General features: G+C 39.0%; 1 protein-coding gene and 1 long non-coding RNA gene across 2 annotated transcripts; both read right to left on the reverse strand.

The window, feature by feature from the left end:
- Positions 1–261: 261 nt before the first annotated feature.
- On the reverse strand, positions 262–22,710 carry RNASEH1 (ribonuclease H1). Its single transcript, XM_069064774.1, has 8 exons — positions 22,390–22,710; positions 18,726–18,841; positions 12,746–12,901; positions 7,444–7,543; positions 4,287–4,341; positions 2,306–2,390; positions 1,418–1,542; positions 262–614 (listed from the first exon to the last, which is right to left on the reverse strand). The coding sequence occupies exons 1-8, from the start codon at positions 22,518–22,520 to the stop codon at positions 522–524; spliced, it is 861 nt and encodes a 286-aa protein (XP_068920875.1). The 5' UTR covers positions 22,521–22,710; the 3' UTR covers positions 262–521.
- On the reverse strand, positions 14,881–15,981 carry LOC138143524 (uncharacterized). Its single transcript, XR_011163708.1, has 3 exons — positions 15,873–15,981; positions 15,576–15,625; positions 14,881–15,014 (listed from the first exon to the last, which is right to left on the reverse strand). It is a non-coding gene; the product is annotated as an uncharacterized lncRNA (long non-coding RNA).
- Positions 22,711–23,405: the final 695 nt, after the last annotated feature.

Below are 23,405 nucleotides of genomic sequence, written 5' to 3' on the forward strand. Positions count from 1 at the left end.
AAAAACTGAAAGAAACCTAGGAAGTTAATTTAACTTTTAAAAATATTACTCCTAATGCTACTTCCCTATATAAAAACAGTAATTTTAGTATTCTAGTGGCCTGAGAGTACATTTACTCTTCTCACCTGGCATCAATCAGAAGACAATTATTACCATCATCATCATCATCATTTTACCTAGCACTTTCTGAATTTCTAAACAAACCACTAACTCCTCAATTTCAGAATCAAACTTCAATGCAAAAAAAAAATGAGAACAATGTTGAGTAATAGTCAGTTATATCTACTTTATGCTGAAATCCCAACAATTCCCCAAAATAAATAGATATGTTGGTCAGGGTACAGAAAAGGGTAGTTTAACATACTGAACCTTACTTCAACAGAAAACTATACAGTCTTCCTGATCAAACAAGAATGTTCTCAAGTCTACCTGCAATAGTTCATGTCTTATATGCAAATTTTCACACAAATAATGACCAAAAAACACTTGGTTTGCTCTTTAATTAGATTATAAAAATTATGCTATGTCGATTCTTGAGATTTTTTAGCTCCTTCTCTTGCTAATCTATCAGCTTCTTCATTGCCTGCAAACCCTGAATGACCAGGAACATGAATCTGTTAAAAGAGAAGTTTAAATAAGTTACTTAGTCTTTGGTCAATAACATGACTTCTACTAATGAAAAGAACCTTAAAAAATAGTATGAATTAACACTAAAATTAGGTCTATATGAAAATTGTCTCAATTATTCTGGCTGATTTCAAGTGCAAGCAAGTAAACAGCACACAAAGAGATAAAAGAAATGTCTTTTCCACAAAAACTGTGATATCAGTCTTTTTCAAACTACTCTTTTAATTTTTCAGATGATTAAATTATTTAGAAAGACTATAAATATGTCAGTAAGCTGAACACAATGTCAAAAGAAAAATAACTACATTTTGTCTGTGTGTGTATATGTGTATGTGTGTGTGTGAAACATTAAATAGTTGAAATAAGTAAAGTGAGAAAATAAGAGAACTTATGCGTATAACAGGAATCTACTTATAAGTAAGTTGCAAATTTTCTTCTTTGCTCCATTTGCACCTATGGAGAATCCAAAAGCAAGATTTTTTTCTTCACGATGATCTGATCTATTTACCAAAATTCACAAAGTGAGTATTCTAAGGCTCTGAATCCATGTTAAAATTTGGATAAGATGTTCCCTACGTACAGTACTGGACAAAATTCAGTGTTTTATCCTATTCTTTTTCTTATTTGAGAATTGCCTTGTGGAGAGTAGACTCTGGATAAATATATATACTTATTGTTTGATTCATCAAGTTCCTCAACAGACACATAAGCCTGAGGAGTGACATGATAATAGTAAAAACAATAAATTTTTATACCACTTTTCAAAGAAAAAAAAAAAGAAACTACTCACCCATTTAATGTCTATGTCTTGAATAAGTGTATCAAGCTTAACAAAGTCTTCTTTGTTAATGACATCTTTTCCTGTGCTTGTTTTCCAGCCATTTTTCTTCCAATCTTTAACCCAACTTGTTATACCTACGTAGTTAAAATGTAACTAGTCATTACACCATTTCACAACCAAGTTCATTGCATTTTACCCTCAACTTTCTTGAATGATCAGCTCTTCCAGGAATTTTCAGTTATGCACTCTGTAGACATAGCTACATAAGGACCATTTGTGCTTCCTTTTAATTTGCCAAAACTAATAGAAATTAATTTTAGATTCTACTGAGAGACAATCTAGCTGTCTTAAAGTAAACTTTTCTGGAAGATACCTTACTCTAGACATACTGCCCATACACTGTGACTAGCCTTGCAAAAAATGTCCTGATGAACATCCAAAGGAATTCCCCAGAACACTTGAGAGGTGGGGTTCATTCTGTTCAATATGAAGGATCTTTGGATGATCCAACTGTTCAAAAGGTGGATTTAACTCACAAGAAACCTCTTGACCAGGAAAAGATTCTTAACCTTTTTTTGCATAATGGACATCTTTAGCAGTCTGGTGAAGTCTGTGGACCCCTTTCTCAGAATGTTTCCAAATGCACATAATAAAATGAAAAGAATTACAAAGGAAACCAATCATATTAAAATATATTTTTTAAAGTTCACATGCTGCTGGTCAAGAATTCTTGCTCTAGACCAACCCTTATACCCTGTCTGCCATTTTGAGCTGAACCTGACCCCTTGGAAGTACAGTAGGTAGCCAACCATCATCTGAAACTCTCTCTTCCAGGTAAGCATCGTCTTAGTCTTTCTATATATATGAGCCACTATAAGAAACAAAACAATAACTTACCATTTATAGTAAACATACTATCTGTGTAGAGAACCAGTTTACTGATGTTCTGATTCTTGGCTTGTTCGATTGCTTTGCAGGCAGCCTTGAAGAGATATTTTGACAGTTATAAAACAGAAAAGTGGTTAACTTACAACTTCATATTTATAATGACTATTAAGTTTATCCATTTGCTCTAATATTGCACTAGATTCACAGAACTGATGTCTCCTAGATCTAGAAGACACTTTAGTCTGTATCTAATCCAGGGGTTCTTGATCTTTGTGTCATATACCCCCTCTAGCAGTCTGGTGAAGCCTATTGGCAGAATGGTAAAGTTGTTCTCAGAAAATGTCATTTAATGCATACAATAAAATACACAAGGTAACAAAGGAAATCAGTTACATTGAAATAAAGATGTTAAGAAACCCTAATCTAACCCAACCTCCTTATTTTACAAGTGAGGAAATGGAAAGGTTTAAGTGACTCATAGTCATTATATTCCTTATCTGATACACGGCCACCAATCTAAGTGGAAAGTTAGATGAAAAAAGTTTACAACATTTTTATAAAAATTCCTTTTCCAAAATTTGTTACTGTACCCTAAACTAATCTTAAAGTATTCCACCTTTTCCTGCCTAAAACACCTAATCCTGTTCTTTGGCCTCCCTGACACCTCCATTCTTTCCACAACTCTTTTTGGGCCCTTACCCATGCACTGGTTACAATCTCCTCCCTTCCTTAGCTCAACTGCTTTGCAAACCAATTAACCTCTAAATTGATCCTGTACTCTTCTGTCCCTTGCTCCTTTATCCTATTGCTGATCACACCTTGTCAAGCCCCAACCCTGGATTACTCCAATGATCCATCTCCATCACTCCTATTTACGCACTGTTGTATAGAGCTGGAGGAAATCACAACTGAGCTGACTGGGTCTACTCCAAATTCAGTTATCTCAAATGAGCTCCCACCATAGCAAGACAATCATTTTACTCCCCTTATCTGAACTATTATTATCAAGAACACCATCATCCTCCCAGGCCACTGGGCCACCCAGGCTCAGAACCTCACAACCTCAGTGTCATCTTCCACTTTTCATTCTCACCATGCATATCCAATCCATGGCCAAATCTTGTTGTCATTAATCCCCTTCTCTCAGCTTCCACAGCTAGCACCCTCATTACCTCTTGCTTACTGCAACAATCTCCTAACATCTCCTGCCTTAAATCTCTCCTTTCTGTAATCTATCCACTCTCCTGCTGCCAAAGTGGTTTTCTTAAAGCACAGGCCTGACTACATTACCCGTCTACTCAGTAAATTCTAGTTGCTTACCATTACCCCAAGAACGAAATATAAAGTCCTCTATTTGGCATTTAAAGCCCCTTACAACCGGGCTCCTTCATATCTTTCCAGTCTTTTTGTTTCACTGTCCTCTACGAACTCTGTAAGTCAGCTATATGAGCTAGCCTACTTAGGGCTCCTCACATATAGCACCCCTTACTTTTATACGGGCTACCTTCTGTGCCTGGAATGCTCTTCCTTCCTACCTCTTGACTGTTTTCCTGGCTTCCTACAAATTTAGCTCAAAGCCTACCCTATGCAGTAGATCTTTCCTGATCTGCCCCAGCTAATACACCTTCTATTCTGAGATCATGTTTCATTTATTCTGGAATATATCTACTATGTACATGTTACTTACATGTTTTCTCTCCCATTAGAATGTGAACTATTAAAAGGCAGGGACTGTTCTGTTAGTGCCTTTTTTCATATCACAAGTGCTTAGCAGAGAACAGTGCCTAACACATAGTAATAAATATTTAATAAAATGTTTTTTGACTAAGGTTTTTCTATACCCAGAATATTTTAGATATTCCAGGTAATACAACACTAGATTTCATTTCATAATTAGTCAAAGAAAAATTATACTATTAAGCAGAGATCTACTAATTTTTAATAATTATTATTTTAAAAGCATACAAAATTTTGGTACTTCCTAACTTACATGTATTTCTGCTCTTTGGTTTGTCTGTCGCCCAGGAAGTCTATCACCCACATTTCTGTGAGAGTGGAGAAAGAAAAGGAAGAAAGAAAAGGAAAGAAAGAAGGAGAGGAAAGGGGAGGTGGGGAGAATGAAAAGAGAAAGATTTATAATTTAACAAATTATTCTAGATAAAAATCTAGCATGTTTAAATATACATACACATATGTGTGAAACAAGATTGCAGACATATACATTTGAAAAGCAGCATGCTAAAGAGCTGGCCTTGGAGTCAGGAAGACCTTTGATCCTGGGCAAGTCACTTAACATTGAGGAAGTGCTGACAGGTAGAGAAGATTCCTTAGCAAGAGCTCCCTATTAATTTATAGGGAGGCCAATTAATTTATAGATCACATCCAAAATCATATGTATTTACTAACATCATATTAAATATTTTACATTAAACATACCCTATGCTTTCAGATATGGGTTTGTGTGACTCAATTTTATGATATTACTATGATTTCACATATACTTGCACCAAAAGATTCTTAAGAGCAATTCAATATACCAAGGATGGTTAAAAGTTACTGCCAGAGCTACAAGACTAGTACTCTAACTTCATATCCAGTGATCATTCTATTGGGTAAGGGTTCTTAATTTTTTGTGTCACAGACTTATTTGGTAGTGTGGTAAAGTCAACAAACCTTTCTCAGAAAAATACTATTTTTTAAATTCATAATTGAAAGAAATAATAAATGTCAGTTAGAAGTTAATATAAACGAAGACATAATTTTCCCCTATCTAAATTAATGTATGTACCCTCAGAAATCTATCTGTGAACCCCCCAAACCTCAGCCTTAATGAAAGATGTTTCAGAAAAACCTGGGAAGACTTGTATGAACTGATGTAAAGTGGTGAGTAGAACCAAGAGAACATCTTATACAATAAGAACAATATTGTAAAGATAAACAACTTTGAAAGGCTTAGGAACTCTGATGAACACGATGGAAGCAATCACATATCCAAAGGACTCATGATGAAACATGCTATCCACCCTCAGATAAAGAGCTGAAGGAGTGCTGAAAGAGTATATTTTCTTTTCTTTCTTTTTGGACGTGGCTAATAAGGAAATTTGTTTTGCTTGAATACATATCTGTAATGGGCTTAGTTTTCTTTACCTTCTCAGTGGGTGAGAAAAGAGAGAATTTGAAAGTAAAAATAAAAGTAATTTTTAGATTACTAATTTTGGCACAAAATATTTTGAAAAGAAACAGAGACTTGCTATGAGAGATTTGGAAAAAGAAAAGTAAAAGTCTCAATCATATACCTAAAGCCTTTATGAAGGGTAAATCTAAATAATGCTGAACTAGACCAAAGCTTTGTTTCTAACATTTCTAGGCCTTTTAAACAATAGATGATCTTTTAGCTATATTGGGAGAAAGAGGAAGACTAAAGAGGGATTTACCTTTGCTTGGGGCAGTAGGGACTATCATAAGTGCCAATAGGGGAAGACAGAGGTGCTCAATTCTAATTTTTTGTTTTCTCTAACAAAAAGAAAGCTCTTTGTACTAGAAATGCCCCCCTCCCCAAAAGACTGATGGAGAGCTGATACCCAGGAAGTGAGGCCATTGTCAGAAAGGATCTAACTGACCTTGATGAGTTAAAGTCACCTGGCTCGGATGAACTGCTTCCTTGGGTACTGAAAGAAATAGGAGCTGTGACTTCAGAACCATTATCAGTGATATCTGAGATACAGAAAAGAGAAGATCTCTAATATAGTAAATGAGAAAAATATTGTGGATATGGTGTATCTAGATTTTAATGAAGCTGATAAATATCTGATACTGTTCTTCTTGTGGAAAAGGTGAAGATGACAATGCAATTAGATGGATTCACCACTAGCTATATGGCCAGTTTCAAAGAGAAGTTATTAACAGTCCATGTCAGTTCTGATAAGTTTCCAGTTGGGTCCTTCAGGGGTCTCTGCTTGGCCTTGTGCTGGTTTATCTCTGCCTGGCATAAAGGCAGATGGCTTGCTTATAAAATCTGTAGAAAACACAAAACTGGATCTTTTACAGAGTATTAGGCTAAATCTAACAAGGTGAAATTCAATAGGGAGAAATGTGGTGTTACACCTGCTTACAAAAAAAAAAAAATCAACTTTACAAGTGAAAGATGGGGGAGGCACGGTTAGTGCGCAGTTCTGAAAAAGACCAGGGAGTTTAGTGGCCTGAAAGCTCAATAAGTCAGTAATGGTCTGTGGCAGCCAGAAAAGCTAATGTCGTCTTGGGTTGCACCGAGAAGGAGTAAGGAGGTGATAAGGCCACTGTACTCTGCCTTCATCAGATCTTATCTGGAGCTGTGTTCATTGCTATGTTCAGTCCTGAGTGCCAAGATTTAAGGATAATGATAAGCTGGAGCATATACAGACGATGGCTACCAGGACGGTGAAGGGCCTTGATTTATGTTACATGAGAATCATTTGAAAGAATTGTGCGTATTTAACTGGAGAAAACAAGGCTCAGAGGGACATGACAGTTGTTTCCAAGTATCAGAAGATCTGTCTTATGGGGTAGGGATTGGACTTGTTCTGACTGGCCCCAGAAAGCAGAACCAAGAGCAGTGGGCAGAAGCTGAAGAAATCAATTTCGACTTGATGTCAGGGAAGACTTCCTAAAAATTAGAGCTGCCCCAGGTGGAATGGGATGCCTCCAGAGGTGGAAATTTCCCCCTTCTTAGAGATCTTCAAGCAGATGGTGGATGACCACTTGTCAAGTAAGTTATAATGGGGATTCTTTTTTGTGTATAGGTTGAACTAGATGACTGCTAAGATCTATTCCAGCTCTCAAATTCTGTTATTCTGTGATATTTATATAGTCCTTCAAGGTTGCAGCCCTTGTATCCCATCTGATCTTCCTAATAACCTAGGCCAGTAGAAATTATGGGACATATTTGCCCTGGGTTCCACAACAACTAAGTGCTGAAGGTGGGATCTGAGCTAAGATCTCTCCAGACACCCAGTTCAGTGCTCTTACCATAGCAAAGTTGTGCTTCTCAAAAAAATTATAGCAGATTCTCCTACAAATCCTGATAAGTTTTAAAATATGTGAAAGCAACTGGGTTAAATGTGAATCTCAGAAGCTTTGAATAAGGTTTAAAATAGTCACATGTTACTTACAGGGGATGGCTTGGCCCCCAATAAACACCAATGCCTGCTCGAGCTTTCCTCCTCCCGTTACTGGAGCAGCAGCCATCTGTGTAAACCACAGCTGCATCTCCTGTGAAACAAAAAATTTGATCAGTGTTACACAAGGGAAATTACTAATAACACCAATTACTTTTCATAAGTTTACTATCATATCTAATGAGGAATTTTTATGATGGTTGAATTCAACTTAAGGCCAAGGAGAATAACCTCATTTTTCCTTCTGGGGTTTTACTTTTAGGTTCCACCTTTTCCTTGGAATCCAGCATTCATGTGCAAATCAATGGGTAATGAAACTACTTTGTGCAATTGGGTCACACATGAGTGATCAAGCACCATCTGTCTGGGTTCTAAATTAGAAGGAAAGATCATCAGAGAACAGCAAAACTGTCTCTTTGTGTACCATAAGCCATGATTCTTTTTACACATGAAGCATCTCTGCACCAAAATGATGCCCACAGCCTGAGTACAATAATGATCAAAATTCCAGCAGATCAGGCCTCCTGCCTAATGTTAAATCGACCTCAAAAAGATTGTTAAGCATCTATGCCACCAATTCTTCAGTGAAGTGTTCCTCTGATGACTCACAGTAGAATGAGGATGACTTAGGTTATCAAAATCTATATAAGCTCTTGTAGGTCCTACTAAATTGGAAAGGATTTCCGTACACATTCAAAAAGGATGGAAAGGAAGTATGATGGTTATCTGATGATCAGCCTGGGTAAGATTGTAAAGTTTCATGACTAGATGGGTCACAGGGCAATGAACCTCTTGCCCAAAGTAACCCTTGAAATCCATTTACTAAATCAGAGAATGGATGCAATATGTCAGTGGAGGGAGTATCTGTTCTGACAAAAATCGAATCCTTGGTCCTTATCCCAGAATCTTCAGTCAGAAAGTGGACAAGAGTACGTATGCCTAAATAAGGCAGGGAACAAGAAAATCTTTTGTTATACTTCCAAAGTGGACAGCTGTTAAAATGTGAAACCTGTCCAGATGGTTGTTGGAAGCAATGGAGACACCATTAAAAAATTCTGTCAAAAGTAAATTTAAGGGGAGGCTAGGTGGCACAGTGAATAGAGCACCGGTCCTGGAGACAGGAGGATCTGAGTTCAAATCTGGCCTAAAGACACAACACAAAACTAGCCATGTGACCTTGGGCAAGTCACTTAACTGCAATTGCCCTCCAAAAAAAAAGAGGCAAAAAAAAAAAGTAAATTTAACTTTTTGAAGCCCTCACAACCATCACCTGGGGAAACAATTACTATGGAGAAAGGGCCATCCCCACCAACTGCCAGCCACAGGGCAGGCCAGCCAGCTGAGGTAAAACATCAAGACATCCTGAGGGAGAGGCAGGAGGCAGCATGTGATAAGCAAGTCAAACCACCACTTCCATTTTGACCACCATCTTCCCTCAGACCCCAGTACCCTAAACTCAAGAATCTTAGGAACAGCACTGCTTCTAGCCCAGGGCCCTCACCCATCATCCTAGGGAACAAGCTCTGTGGAGATATAGCATGACAAGCACCCCTGAAAAGTGCTTCAGTCATAGCTTCTGAAGTCCCAGAAAGCAAAGTTCTTGTCACTAAAGCCCTTGGTACTGTCAAATAATTCAATCAGAAATGACATGATTTGTCAGTGGAAGGGACATTAAAGAACTATGAGCATGCCACTACACCTTAACGACCCCAGGACCCTTCCATCCAACAAACAGCTAAAACCTTCCCTATGTGTTGTCTCCTCCCGAAGAACCCAAGCTCTTCGGGAGCAGCGGCTGCTTGCTTTTCTATTTGTATCCCTAATGCTTCATGCAGCGTTCTGCACATAGTAAATGCTTAATAAATGCTTCATTCATTCACACTATAAAACCCAAATGACTAAAAACAGCCAGAAATCTGGCGTAAACAGAACCATAGTGCTGAGCATTCTTGTGACTTCTGCATTCCTTCTTTAGCTGCCAGTTAAGACATCACCCTTTTCTAGTTCTCTCACCTCTTTGATCAATCCCTTGCTATCTTACTTGCCTGTTCTTTCTTTTCTGCCTTCTCCAAAGCTCCATTCTCAGCCTTCTGCTTCTCTTTTCCTATACTTTAAGATTTCATTTGCTCACTGCCTTTTCTGAGGATGACACTCAAATTCATAAGTCCAGTCCTCATCTCTCATTCAGAGATTTGAGTACTGGGTATATGCAAAATCCAACTCTGATAACCTTATCACAGCATGGAGTTGCTATTAAGTTCCTAAGAGCTATCTAAGCCAGAAACGTGCACAAGCTGGCAAAATCTGCCATGCTAGAAAAGCTCTGACATAGTCCTGATAACAAGTTTTTAGTCTGAAATGTTTGCTTTCTTAGGACCAGCAAAGCTAAGTACCAAGAGGCAAAGGTAATGTAAACTTGTAAATCTTACTAGCAGGCTGGCCACTTGGGGAATGAATCCTTTGGATACTTTGTTTTATGAGTTACCATGGTGCCAAAGGAAAATACAAAACGGTCCCCAGTCCTACATGGCTTCTTCTGTTTGTGCAGTGATGGTGGCAGAATAGCAGGAATGGGTGTTAGGACTCCCACGGCTTTTCAGACCCTCTAAACTTTAACTTAGCTGTTGGCCTTCTCACTGTAAGATCTTTTGTCTAGTGACCAACAAGAGGTCATTATAGTGGAGGTACTGAATTGTGTTAATCCTGACATTCTTGGTTTCTTTTAAAGCAATTGGGGTTAAGTAACTTGCTCAAGGTTACACGGCCAGTTATTTCTGGGTGTGGTGCCAAGTATCAGAGCCCGGGTTTGATCCCAGGTCATCCCAACTCTGGGGCTGGTGTTCTTACTCACTGCGCCACCTGGCCGCCCCAAACATTTTCTTTTTTTTTTCGCAGGGCAATTGGAGTTAAGTGACTTGCCCAAGGTCATATGGCTAGTTTTCGTGTCAAATGTCTGAGGCCGGATTTGAACTCAGGTCCTCCTGACTCCAGGGCTGGTGATCTATTCACTATCCCGACATTCTTAAGGAAAACAAAACCAGTTAAATGGAGGATGGCCCATGGGTTAAACTTGGAGAAGTAAAAGTTTGTCTTTTTTCAGTGATCAAGAGACAACAATAAACAGCATTTACTGATTTACTGACCTATTGAGTCATTTTGTATTGAAAAGATCACCATGAATGATCAGCATCACCATCATGCAAATAGTTTAAGCTTATTCACCAACATCTGTTGCAGAGGATGAAAAGGAACAAATTCTAGAACATGTTAAGCCCATCCATTCTTTAATAGCCATCAATAATTTATTAATGCTGTCAGGCACTGTGCTAAGCACTGAAGATGCAAAGAAAGGCAAAAAAGCCCTGCAGGAGACAAAAAGCAAACAGCTGTCCAGACAAAGTGTATACAGAGCAAACTGGACATAATCTCAGAGGGAAAGCACTAAGATTAAGGAGAACTGGGGGAAAAGGTTCTTGTAGAAGGTGGGACTTTAGCTGAGACTTCAGGAAAGCCAGGAGGCAGGGATGAGGAAAACATGAGAATTCTAGGCATGGGAGATGGCAAGTAAAAATCATTTGACTTGCCCAGGGTCACATAGTTCGTTAATATCTAAGGTCAGGTTTGAACTCAGGTCTTTCTGACTACAGGCCCAGCAATCTATCCACTGCAACATCTAGCTGCCTACAGAACAAGGGACAGACATTATCATAAAACAAAATACATAATTTCAATTATTTGAAACTGAAAAGCTTTTGCATAAATAAAATCAATGCATTATAGAATAAAAAGGGAAGGGGTCAAATGGGGAAAATTCTTTGCATCAAATACCTTTTATAAGGGCCTGACAGCCAAGATATATACAGTATTAATATGAACATAAAGACCAAGCAATAGCCATTCATTCATGGTTAAGTGGCCAACCATATGAACAGAAAATTCTCAAAAGAATTGCAAACTATTAATAACTGGCTCTGTAACCTTGAGCAAGTTACTTAACCCCAATTGCTTTAAAAAAAATTGCAAACTATTAATAACCACATAAAAGATTGCTCCAAGTCACTAATAGGAGAAATGTAAATCAAAATAATGCTAAGACACGTAAATCAAAATAATACCCAGCAAATTGGCAAAGATGACAAATGATGGAAATACTGTGTTGGAGGGACTGGGAAAATAAGCACACTAATACACTGTTGGTCAACCTGCAAATAGGTCCAACTTTTCCTGAAAACAATTTAGAATTACAATAAAAAAGTGACTAAATTGTTCACATACTTTGACCCCCAAATTCCATTACTCGGTATATATCCCAATGAGGTCAACACAGAAAAAAGGCTCCTTGTAGACCAAAATATTCATAGCACCACTTTTTGTGGTAGTAAAAACAGAGAAACAAAGTACATGCCCATGTACTGGGTAATGGCTAAATAAACTGTAGCACAGGAATAGAACAGAATATTACTATGGCATAAGATGCAGCTCAAGTACCACCTTCTAAATGATGCCTTTCCCTATCCCCCAAGTGCGAAGTGTCCTTCTTCTCAAATGACCTTGTAGTTAACTAGTTTGTATTTATTCTATCTGTACTTATTTATGTACTTGTTGGCTCCCTCATTGGAATGTAAACTGCTGAGCAAGGATTTTTCATTCATTGTATTTGTGTGCCTAGCATGTACAGCAGTACCTGGTATATAGTAGGCTCTTAATAAATGTTCATTGATTCGTGATTCAAAGAAGCATAGGAAGACTTATATGAACTGATGTAAAAATCGAGAAAGCAATAAACCCAATGACAACAATGTAAACAGAGAGCTGAACACTTTGTAAATAAGCTTGGCTTCCTTTCTTTACAATGGTGAAGGTATGGGTATGGAAGACTACATAAACTATTAGCCTGGACTGATATGTTGATTTGTTTGCTGGACTGTTTTTCTTTTTTCTCTTTTTAAAACTTCTTTGCTATAAATTGATGGCTCACTGAGTAGGGTAGGGGAAAAGGATATACTTGAAAACAAGCATTTTATACAAATATATAGCAGATATAAATAAAAATATAGATTTTTTTTTAAAGAGCAGAAAAGAAAATAACTATTATTTAGAAACGAAACAAAAACAATTTCAAAACTTCCATACGATAGGATCTGCATAACTAGTGAATATAGCAGTTTTCTACTTACTTTTGTATGAAGTTCTATAAAAGTTTTTACTAAGTTTTTCAGTTAAATTAGCCACCCAAAAGTAAACAAGTTATATACATATAAATGTTCACATAATATAAAACAAGTTCTACATTTACCCATGTAAGAAAATGTTTCTTTGCTAAGTAAAGGTACTGAGTCTGTATTTTGTTTTGTAAGCTTTGCACAAGGCTCTTCCTCTTCATCTGATGACTCACAGGGTCTCTTGCGTGGTTTCACTTCAGGGTCTTGTGTGTCACTTTTCTTTTTCTGCTCTACAAGAAAAAGTCCATGCATAGGTGAGCAGCAAGAAATTAAACACAAGATTTCACCAAATTTCTACTTCTACTGCAATAACTGTAGTCCAACATCCTCATTTCAGTTTAGAAAGCAGAGGTCTAAAGAGGTTAAATGACTTGCTTAAGGCCATACAGATAATCTGAACACAGAAATTCCAAATCAGAAAGCATTTATTAAGTGCCTTTTATGTGAACACTATGTACAAGAAGAAAAATGAATCTCTGCCCTCAAGGAGGGTTTTTTTTGGGGGGGGGTGGGTAGGAAGGTGGGCGAGGCAGGAATAATCTAGACTCTGTTTTATTATACAACATGGCCTCAAGGTGTCCTCAGTATCACCTTCTTTACTTAAGGACTATCTTCAAGAACCCAATTGTACAAAGAATCATACAAATTGTTCTGCCTTCATTATCTTAAATTTTTGTAGTCTATGATTTCTACTTGCAGTTTTTTCATTCTAGGCTGAGGGTACAGGAGAAGATTTGGAGCACATATTCTTGTGGAACAAAATCTGGGTAAGGATAAAGTTTTTCTGTTAAGATTTCAAAACCAGATAGCGACCTCTCAAGGGCATCTATTTAATTAATTATGGTTCATGAAGAAAATGGAAAGAAGTCTAGAAAAGGAAAAAGGTCTGAAGAGATAGTAACTCCCTTTCCCCAAATAAAAACATTAGCCCAATAATAAAGTAATTCTAAATTCTAATCCCCAATGCAAAATCTTCAAGAAAAATTTGATAATTTATAAGTCCTCATCCTACTTTGAGTCTCCTCACTCCAATTCAATTTCTACATCTTTTCTTCCCACTAACCCTGCCCTCCTTAATCTCATTTAATTTCCATAAAAGAAAACCAGACTATTATATTTGTTTAGTACAGTGCTTGGCACATAGTAGGTGCTTAATGTGTACTGACTGATGACATTTAAAAAGATTCAAGGATGTAAAGAACAAATATGAAACTTTATGAGCAGAATTCACCAAAATGAGGAAATTCTGCAGAATGGAAAACAAACAAATTTGAGTGACGACACATGCTCTAGGATTAAAAAGGTTAATCCTAGTCCTATCTGACTATACCTCCCATTTCACTATCCCACTCTCCACAGCTTTCTACTCCTCCTCAAATTTCCCACAGCTCCTTGTCCCCCCCACCTTCTCATCTGAGAAGTTTGCCTCATATTTTATATAAAAAATTGAAGTCATTTGCTGTGAGTGCCCTCTTTTCCTCTCTTCCTCATCTTATCACTCAGATGCCTTCTGCCACTATCTCCTTCACACGAGGAAGTGGCCTCCTCCTGACCAACCACTCTACCTGCACAAGTGATCCCATTCCATCTCATTTCCTCTAACAGACTATACACACACACACACACACACACACACACACACACACATATAAAACCCTATATAATTATACAATATATAATAATATAATATATCTATAATATAAGACTATATATAACCCCCTCTATAACTACAAGTCAATCACTTATTTTCAATTTCTCCCTGTCTATTGGCTGCTTCCCCATAGCCTACAAACACCCATGTCTCCCCCATTCACAAGAAACCCTCGCTTGATCCTTCCATTCCAGCTAATTATCACCCTTTATTTCTTCTGCTTTTGGGGGCTAAACTCCTCAATGGCTGTCTTCAATGAGTGCTGCCACTTTTTTCACCACTCACTCTTTTCTCATCCCCTTACCATCTGGCTTCTCACCAAAACTTCTCTCTCCAAAGTTACTAATGATCCCTTAACAAATCAAATGGCCTTTTCTTTCTTTCTTTCTTTTGACAAAGAGTATTTTTATTTTGACAACTGAATAAGCATTGACTCCTCAGGACGTGGCCTTTGGCATCTTTTCCAACTTATTCATCAGTTTGTTGCACTGTGCCTTTCTCAGAAACATAGATGCCATCCAAAAATTTTCTGATATCCTTGTTTTTGACTGTGGTGGCCTGTTGGATCAGGGCAGCTGAGTTTGAAACAAGTTCAATATCATTTCCTTCAAGAATTAACTCATCTTTTGGGGCTTGAGAAACAGCACAAGCAATACCTGGTCTCATGCGCATTCTTCGGATATATTTTTCACCTGTAGTGGCAAACACCCCAGCATCTCCAGGGTGGCTGCCAACACAGGTTCTTAGATCTGCTTTTCTAAAGGAAAGCAACTCAAAATGGGTTAACAAGCTTACTTTAATCAATGAAACATATATCGTTTACCTAGTTCAGGAGGAAAAGGTTAGCACCCCAAACTTCAGAGTATACAGACAGAAGTTACAAGAAAACAGAAAAACATATCAAACAGACAGGCCTCCAAACTGTCCAACCATTACATCCATACCAAATCACAGTTACCAGAGAGGGAAACATCAACATTTGGGTTTTCAAAGCCAGAGGGGCTCTCAACAACGGCTGCCCAGAGTCTCACCTGGTCAAATCATACAACACTTCTCAAAGTGAGCCCCAAAGCAAAGCCTCACATCAACGTTTTATATAGCCTTCTCCTGGCTCAGAGAATGTAACAACCCTCTTGACCCACTGGCCAATCACAAAGTATCTGCTGAAAAACAAGCCTCCCACCCCAAGCTCCAGGTGCACTTAACCTAGGGGTAGGGAAGATCTTTAAAAATTTACATTCCCATAACATCACCCAAGAAATTTCTGATTTCAACAAGTGAATCATTCTCTTGATTAACAATACTGATGGGAGGGGGCAGCCAGGTGGCTCAGCGAGTAAGAGCACTGGCTCCAGTGTTGGGAAGACCTGGAGATCGAATCCCAGGCTCAGACACTCAGCACCACACCCAGAAATAACTGGCCGTGTAACCTTGAGCAAATTACTTAATCCCGAATGCTTAAAAAAAAAAATACTGATGGGGAAGTGAGCATACACAGACCTCATCTTGTAATGAAGACCCAGGGTAACGCCTCTGATCATGTTTTATACATGGCTACGAATTGTGTGCACGGTTGCAAGTTCTTTTCGATTTCCCCACCACTTGTCTACCCAGAGCCTTTTTTTCTTCTTTCCAAGGAGACTGAGCTCAACATTGATATGGTTGAAATCCCTATGGAGGATTCCTCTTGGCCCCTTCACAATAACTGTCCAACCCTTAAGAGAGCTGTCAACATTTTCTGGGATGTGGACGGTCTGGTTGTTTAGAGTGGTCTTCATTCTGGTAGCGAATGGGCCAAGAGAGAAATGGCCTTTTCTTAATCCTCATTCTCCTTGATCTCTCTGTCGCCTCTGACACTTGATCACTCTCTCCTTCTAGATACTCTATTATCTCTAGGTTTACAGTACACTACTCTTTCCTGGTTTTCTTCCTACCTATCTGACTGCTCCTTCTCTGTCTCCTTTTTCTGCATTTTTCTCCAGACCATATCCTCTAATCCTAAATGTCCTTCAAGAGTTCTGTCCTAGGCCCTCTTCTCTTTTCCATCTATACTACTTCACCTGGTGATCTCATTATCTCCCATGGATTTAATTACCATCTCTAAACTGATGATTCTCAACTCTACCTATCTTGCCCCAACTCTCTGGTGACCTCCAATTTCATATCCCCAAATGCTTTTTAGACATCTTGAACTGGATTCCAATAGACATCTTAAACTGAACACGTCCAAATTGAATTCATCAGCTTTCCAAACTCTGGATGGACCCTTCTCACTTCTTTATAATTGTCCAAGGCAGCCCCATCCTCCCAATTCCTCAGGCTTGACACCTAGGAGTTATCTTTAACTCCTCACTATATCTCAATCTAATCTGTTGCCAAGGTCTGTCAATTCACCTTTGCATCATCTCTGAAATATGTCTCATTCTCTTCTCTGACACTGCCACCACTCTAATACAGTCTCTCATCACCTCATGCCAGGACTACTGCAATAGCCTGCTGGTGAGTCAGCCTGCTTCAAATCTCCCCACTCCAATTCATCCTCCATTCAGTCACCAAACTGATCATCCTAAAATGGAGGTCTGTCATCCCCCTACTCAATAAACTCCAGTGACACCCTATTACATCCAGGATCAAATACAAGATGCTGTTTGGCACTCAAAACCCTTTATAACCCAGGCTCTCTGCTATCTTCCCAGTCTTCTCACATTTTACTCTCTATCACATACACTGTAACCCAGCCTCCTCGCTGTTCCACAAACAATACAATCCATCTCTAAGTCCTGGGCATTTTCTCTGGCTGTCCCCCATGCCTAGGATGCTCTCCCTCCTCCTCCATGACTACCTGCTTCCTTTGCTTCTTCTGAGTCCCAACTAAAGTCCTATCTTCTACAGAAGTCCTTCCCAACCCCTCTTACTTCTAGTATCTTCCCTCTATTAATTATTTCCCATTTATCCTGTATATAGCTTGTTTGTACATATATGCTTGTTGTCTCCCCCATTAGATTGTGAATTCCTTAAGGAGGGTGACTGTCAATTGTTTCTTTCTGTATCCCTAGCTTACTTAGCCCAGTGACTGTTACATAGTAGGAACTTAATAAATGTTTACTGCTAGTATATATAGAACTCCATGTAACATATAAATTCTTTACTACCTATTTTCCTTTTTATTCCTGAAAAACAGAATAGCAATTAGGAATTCAGTATGTTTGACAAATATTTATTAACTGTCTACTAAGTGCAAAGAACTGAGTAAGGTGTTAGTGATAGAATATAAACATAGACAATACCAATTACAGAGAGTAATACAAAGCAATTTTTAGAGGTAATATACACTAACAACTCAGTAAATAAGGAAAGACCTTATAAAGGAGATGGCATCTAACATGTGCTCTAAAAAATGATGAAGGGGATAGTTTCATAGAAATCTGGGAAGGCTTGTATGAACTGATACAGAATGAAATGAACAGAACCAGGGAAACAATTTATATAATGCCACAATATGGTAAAGACAAACAACTATGAAAGAATCGGTGTCATGACTAACCATGGTTCTGGTGGACTAATGATGAAATATGCTACCCACCTCCTAATAGAAAGACGAAGGATTCAGAGTCCAGAAGAAGATACACATTTTTTTTTCTGGACATGGCCAATGCAGAAATTTATTTTGCTTGACTACGTGTTTGTAATAGTTTTTTTTCTTTCATTCTCAATTGGGGTTAGACTCTCCAGAGAAACCTAGAGAGCAATTGGAAGAAGTTGTATGATGATGCAGTGCTAATATTCTAATACAGTGAGAAACAACAAATGTCTCTTCAGAACCTCAGTGTCTCTAAGGGGCACTGAGGAAGCTAAATAAGAAAAACAGAAGACCTAGGCCTGGGCTGGTTCGGTTCTGAAGTTCTTAAGTGGGGAAAGAAAATCAAAGGTAACAGGAATACTCTAGTGTAGAAAGGCAGGAGAGGGTGAAACTTGCTGTTCTCATACTTGGGGTTTGTGAGAAGGGTGTGGAGGAAGGGGTGAAAGAAGAGGGCATCAGACAAACCTAACTTTTACCTGAAATGACAAAGAATGGTTGAAAACATACATAGACACATACATACATACATATACATACTTCTCTTTAGTTAAAGAAACCCTACTTATTTCTTTAGAACTGGAATCTAGCAGAAACCCTGGCAAGCTTAAATAACAAAGGGACCTATGCTTTAGCCCCATTTCTCACTGCTGATGCTGTGATGGTGAAGAAATCACTAATCCCTCTGACTCTCAGTATCCTTACCCATGAAAAAGAAATAATACTATCCAGTTGCCTCATAGAATTATTTTCAGGATCCAATGAGACATAATAAATGTGAAAATGCTTTGTAGGGGTGGGAGGGTTAAAGCATGAGGTACCTTACCTGTTGAACAATCAGGGCTTGCAGTATTTCGGACAAAGGCCCAAGCCTCATCCTCGGTAGCAAACTTCTTGAACCTGGCACCAGGAAATCGGTTCACTTGAGCTTGACATTCACTCCTGAAAGAGAGTGACATAGATCACTTATAAAGGGTACAATAACAACAATAAGAGAACTGATAGAGCACTTTAAAGTTTGCAAAGCCTTGCACATATGTTATCTCACTTGGACTGTATTTGCAATAACCCTGTGAGGTAGGTACTATTATTATTCCCATTTTACAGATGAGGAAATTAGTATATAGTGAGATAACTGACTTGTCTAGGGTCACAAAGCTGATACATTTCCGAGGCAGGATTTGAACTTCAAGTTTTCCATACCCTAAATCCAACACACTATCCATTGTACAAACTAGCTGCTGTTAAATACTTAAAGAAGTGCTTCATAAGAAGTGCTCATACGATGCTACCTGCCTTTCAATAAAGTGTTAAGAACCTGTTTGGCTTGGTTTTTCAAACCTAGCTTTAAAATGAAATATTTTATTCTGAACTACCTAATAGGTATAAATATATACCTAAAATAGTATATTCTTTATTCTCAATATACCTAGCATACCTGCTCTATTATCCACTCTATATGCTAACTAGATTAAGAGACTACATGGCTTCCTCCTAATCCAAGAATTTTTAATCTGTGGTCTGTGAACCTGTTTTATTTGTTTTTAAAGTATTTTGAAAGCTGTATTTCCATATAATCAGTTTCATTTGTAATCCTATGCATTTTACTTATGTATCTGGAAACATTTTTCTGAGGACTCCATAGGTCTCACCAGAATGCCAAAAGGATCCATGAAAAGGTTTAAAACCACTGTTCTAATACAGAGTATTCTAAACTTGTTTGGATTTTCATTCATTAACTTAACAAACTTTTTTCCCAACTACTATGTTCAAGGCACTATGTTGGGTGCTATCCAGTTGCTTTCTAATGTATGGGATTTGGGCTTGAATGCTGGAAAGATTTCATGATCTGATTGATGTGAGAACACGTCTCAAAAGTACACACATCACAAACCATTTATAAACTTCTCATCTTATGTGGCTCTTACCATATCCTCCCATAAACTCTTCATAAATGATCCAGGCCCAGCCCAACGTCCCTCTAAAGTTGCATTCAAGATATACACACATATATACAATGCATATCTATTTTCGCACATGCATACATACACACATACTACCTGCATATCACAGTCTTAATACGTTCTTGTATGTATTTGACACACATTCATCATACATTTGGATTTTCCTGTGTTACTTGCTAGGCAAGTTGAATTCTTGAGTAGTCGTACGTCTTATAATTGAAATTTTGGAAGGTTCTGGGGCTTGTTTCCATCAGTACAAAGTCATCCAGAAAAAGGAACTGTTAGAATAATTTGGTCAGTAAGAGCTGGGGTTTGAATCCCATCTCAAACACTTGCAGTGCAACCAACCACTTCACCACTCTTAAGTTTTAGTTTCTTCACCTGTAAGATGAGGGATTTGAACTTGAAGACCTCTGGGGCCTCTTCTAACTCTAAATCTATGATCCAAAGAACTTGCCTATTATTATCATCTGCTATAAGGAAGTTCTTTTCATCTGAATTCTAAACTCATCCTTCAGACAGCAGTGAACATAATCTTTCATGCCTTGTTTGATATTGATAAGCCAGAGGATCTTTAAACAAAGTTCTCTGTATTACAATTATCAAGGAATCTTATGTGATCATAATATGCAAAGGAGATACCTTTAAAGTTTGTCTTTCTCTACTAAGTCAAATGTTTTAAAAATAATCAAACTGTGGGATACTATATTTTCTGCACCTTTCAATCAAGTCAATTAAAACGTGGTCAGCTGTAAAGAATTTTGTGAAATTCTTCTGCCTTCTCATCTTTTCAAGTAAACTTCTCTGTGCATGCGTGCTCACGTCACTCATTTTCATAAAATGAAATAGTAGTAGGAACTGGTAGAGTTTTTGCTTTATTTCTGATAGCAAAACCATCTTTTTAAAAAAATTGTTTAGTAACTTCGCCTTTTTCATGTATCTTGAGAAATTATTTTTTATGCTTTCAAAAGTGTCACTTCCAGCAGATTTCTTCTAATTATATGTAAGCAATAATAATAAACAGCTCTAATTTATGTAGAGTTTTAAGGTTTACAAAACACTATGCTTACATTTAGAATATCAGTCTGTTATATTATCAACCTTTCTGAGGCTCCTTTTTACATTCTTCAAGAGAGGATGATTCTCAATTACTGCTATTCTGGTGTGTTAATTTTACTGTTTCCCAAATAAGATGATAAACTTCTTGAGGGTAGCTGCCATGTCTAATACAAATTCTGTGTTTTTTTACAGCACCTAGCATAATACTGATCACATAGCAACTGCTCATCAAAATCTTTTTATAGATTGATTAGTCCAATCTTAGACATAAAAAAGGAGCACTAGATAGTGAAGTAGATAGAGTACGGGCCTTGAGTCAGGAAGACCTGAGTTCAAATTTGGCCTCAGACACTGTGTGCCCCTGAAAAGTCATTCCACCTAGTTTGCCTCAGTTCTTCATCTGCAAAAATGAGCTAGAGAAGGAAATGGCTAACCACTTTAATATCTTTGCCAAGAAAAGCTCAAATGGACTCAAGAAGAGTTACATAGGCCTGAAATGAATCAACAAGAAGAAATAAAAACAAAAATGATCCTCAACTTAACGACTAGCTTATTAGAAGCAGTTTATTATACCCTTTCCTAAAAAGGATGAGCAAAAATTATTTCTACCAGCTTCTACTACATTGTAAACACTCTTAAGGCTTGAGACTGAAAATCGGCCAGACAGTGTATCACTCCAAACATCTATCTCAAGTGCTCTTTCTGAACATACAACAGGTACCACATGTTTAATGTTGATTCTGCAATATCTCATTGGCTCTCTGAGCCCTGCAGTAGGTAGTTTAGTCAGTAGAGGCAAAAAAAAAAAATTAACTGAGTGTCAGGTTATAGTGGAAAATATTCTGCCCTGGAAAGCTGGGGACCTAAGTGCTGGTCCCCAAGATCTCTTCACTTTTCTCATTTGTAAATTGTTAGGATCCAAGTGGATGAACTTTAAAAGTTGTTTCCAGTTTTAAATTGTTATTCCAGGAGTCTGTTGCCCTCTAAAACCTCTTCCACCTCTTCCATGTCTGGTTTCAGGGCCATCTAAGCTATCCCCCACTTTGGGGGCCAAAAGACCAAGATCTTCTTCAGGGTTTGTTTGGTAAGGAGGGGAATTAATTGACAGAACACAGGGCCGGCACAATGACAGGGTTTTCTCTGAGTAATTCCCTGGTCAGTCACAAAGTGCAGTAGATCACAGACTGTCATCTCAACATCTCCCCAAGGGACGGACCTTGCTGGAGGTCAGGACCCTGGGGTCAGAAGGCTCAAGCGGGCACCCTCGGACCCCTGGGGAAGTCAGAAAGTGGTACCAACATCCTGTGCGCCGGCACAGAGATGCGCAAAGGTGTGTCTGATTGCAATGGACTTTGAGCATGGGGGAGAGGTGGAAGGAGGAAGCCAACAGACCGGGAGGCTGGAGGACACACTCACCCACCCACCAGGTGGGCACACTCACTACCAGGAGGGCACCCTCCCACTCACCAGGTGGGGAACACGCCGGTCTTGCGGCCCCTCCTCACGGCGTAGAACATGCCGGCGCTCAGACTACGCGCGCCACAGCGGCTGAAGGCACCCGAGACAACTCTGGAGACGGCGGCCCAGAGCCTCAGCATGGCCCGCTCTGGGGCACAGGGGACATAGCGGCCGCGGGGAGGGCGCTTCCCGCACCCGGGGCAGGAGAGGATGCGGGGACAGAGCTTCCGCCCAGGCGGCCGCCGTGACGTTCTCCGCGCCGAGATTCAGACCGCCCAGTCCCAGCGAGCAGCTGCCCGAGAGCGGCTTCCGGGATTGGGAGGAGCCACGCGGCTCCTCCCCCGGGGCGGGGCCGGGGCGCGGTATTTGAATGGCAAAGGGAGGGGGGCTGGACTGGGGGGCGGGAGGAGACTTAATGGCGGGTAATACTGAGAAAGGCCGCACATGGTCATTACATTCTAATGAGGAGACTGCAGAGGGGGTGAGGGAAGGGGCGTGGGGAAGGCTAAATACCTAAACTGTACTGGGGTAGCCCCCTAACTTCTTAACGTTTTCCTTTCTATTCTGAACTTAACTACAAAGAACACTAACATTCCTAGATACGAAGACCAGAAAAATAATTGTTTAAGAAACTGAACTGGACGTTGTTGTAAGGTTGTAAAGAGTGGAAGCAATGGGCCTCCCTCTGTGGTGTCTCCCCTTCCTAGGGATGGAGAAAGTGCTTCGTCAACCTTGGATCACCGAATACACGGAATTCTCTGTGAAATGAAGGGGTTCTAGGGCTGTCAGACATTCGACTTTGGCACTTCTGAGCGCAACTGACCCAGATACAAATGTAATTGGGGGATACTTAGCAAAATAAGGAAAATATAATAGAACATAGATAATGTTAATATGTGGTCTTCTAAGTGAACAAGCTGCCTGTAGGGATCCCTCCGTACCCGTTTAGTGGTGCCCTTCCCGCCCTATTTTTATTTGATGCAACAGGTGATGTCTAAGGTCCTTATTTGTCTCAGGTGCTTTAA

This window comes from Petaurus breviceps, unplaced genomic scaffold (genome assembly GCF_028583685.1).
Source record: "Petaurus breviceps papuanus isolate PSGF00001 unplaced genomic scaffold, PetGlider_PUasm1.0 90644, whole genome shotgun sequence".
Taxonomy (NCBI): Eukaryota; Metazoa; Chordata; class Mammalia; order Diprotodontia; family Petauridae; genus Petaurus; species Petaurus breviceps.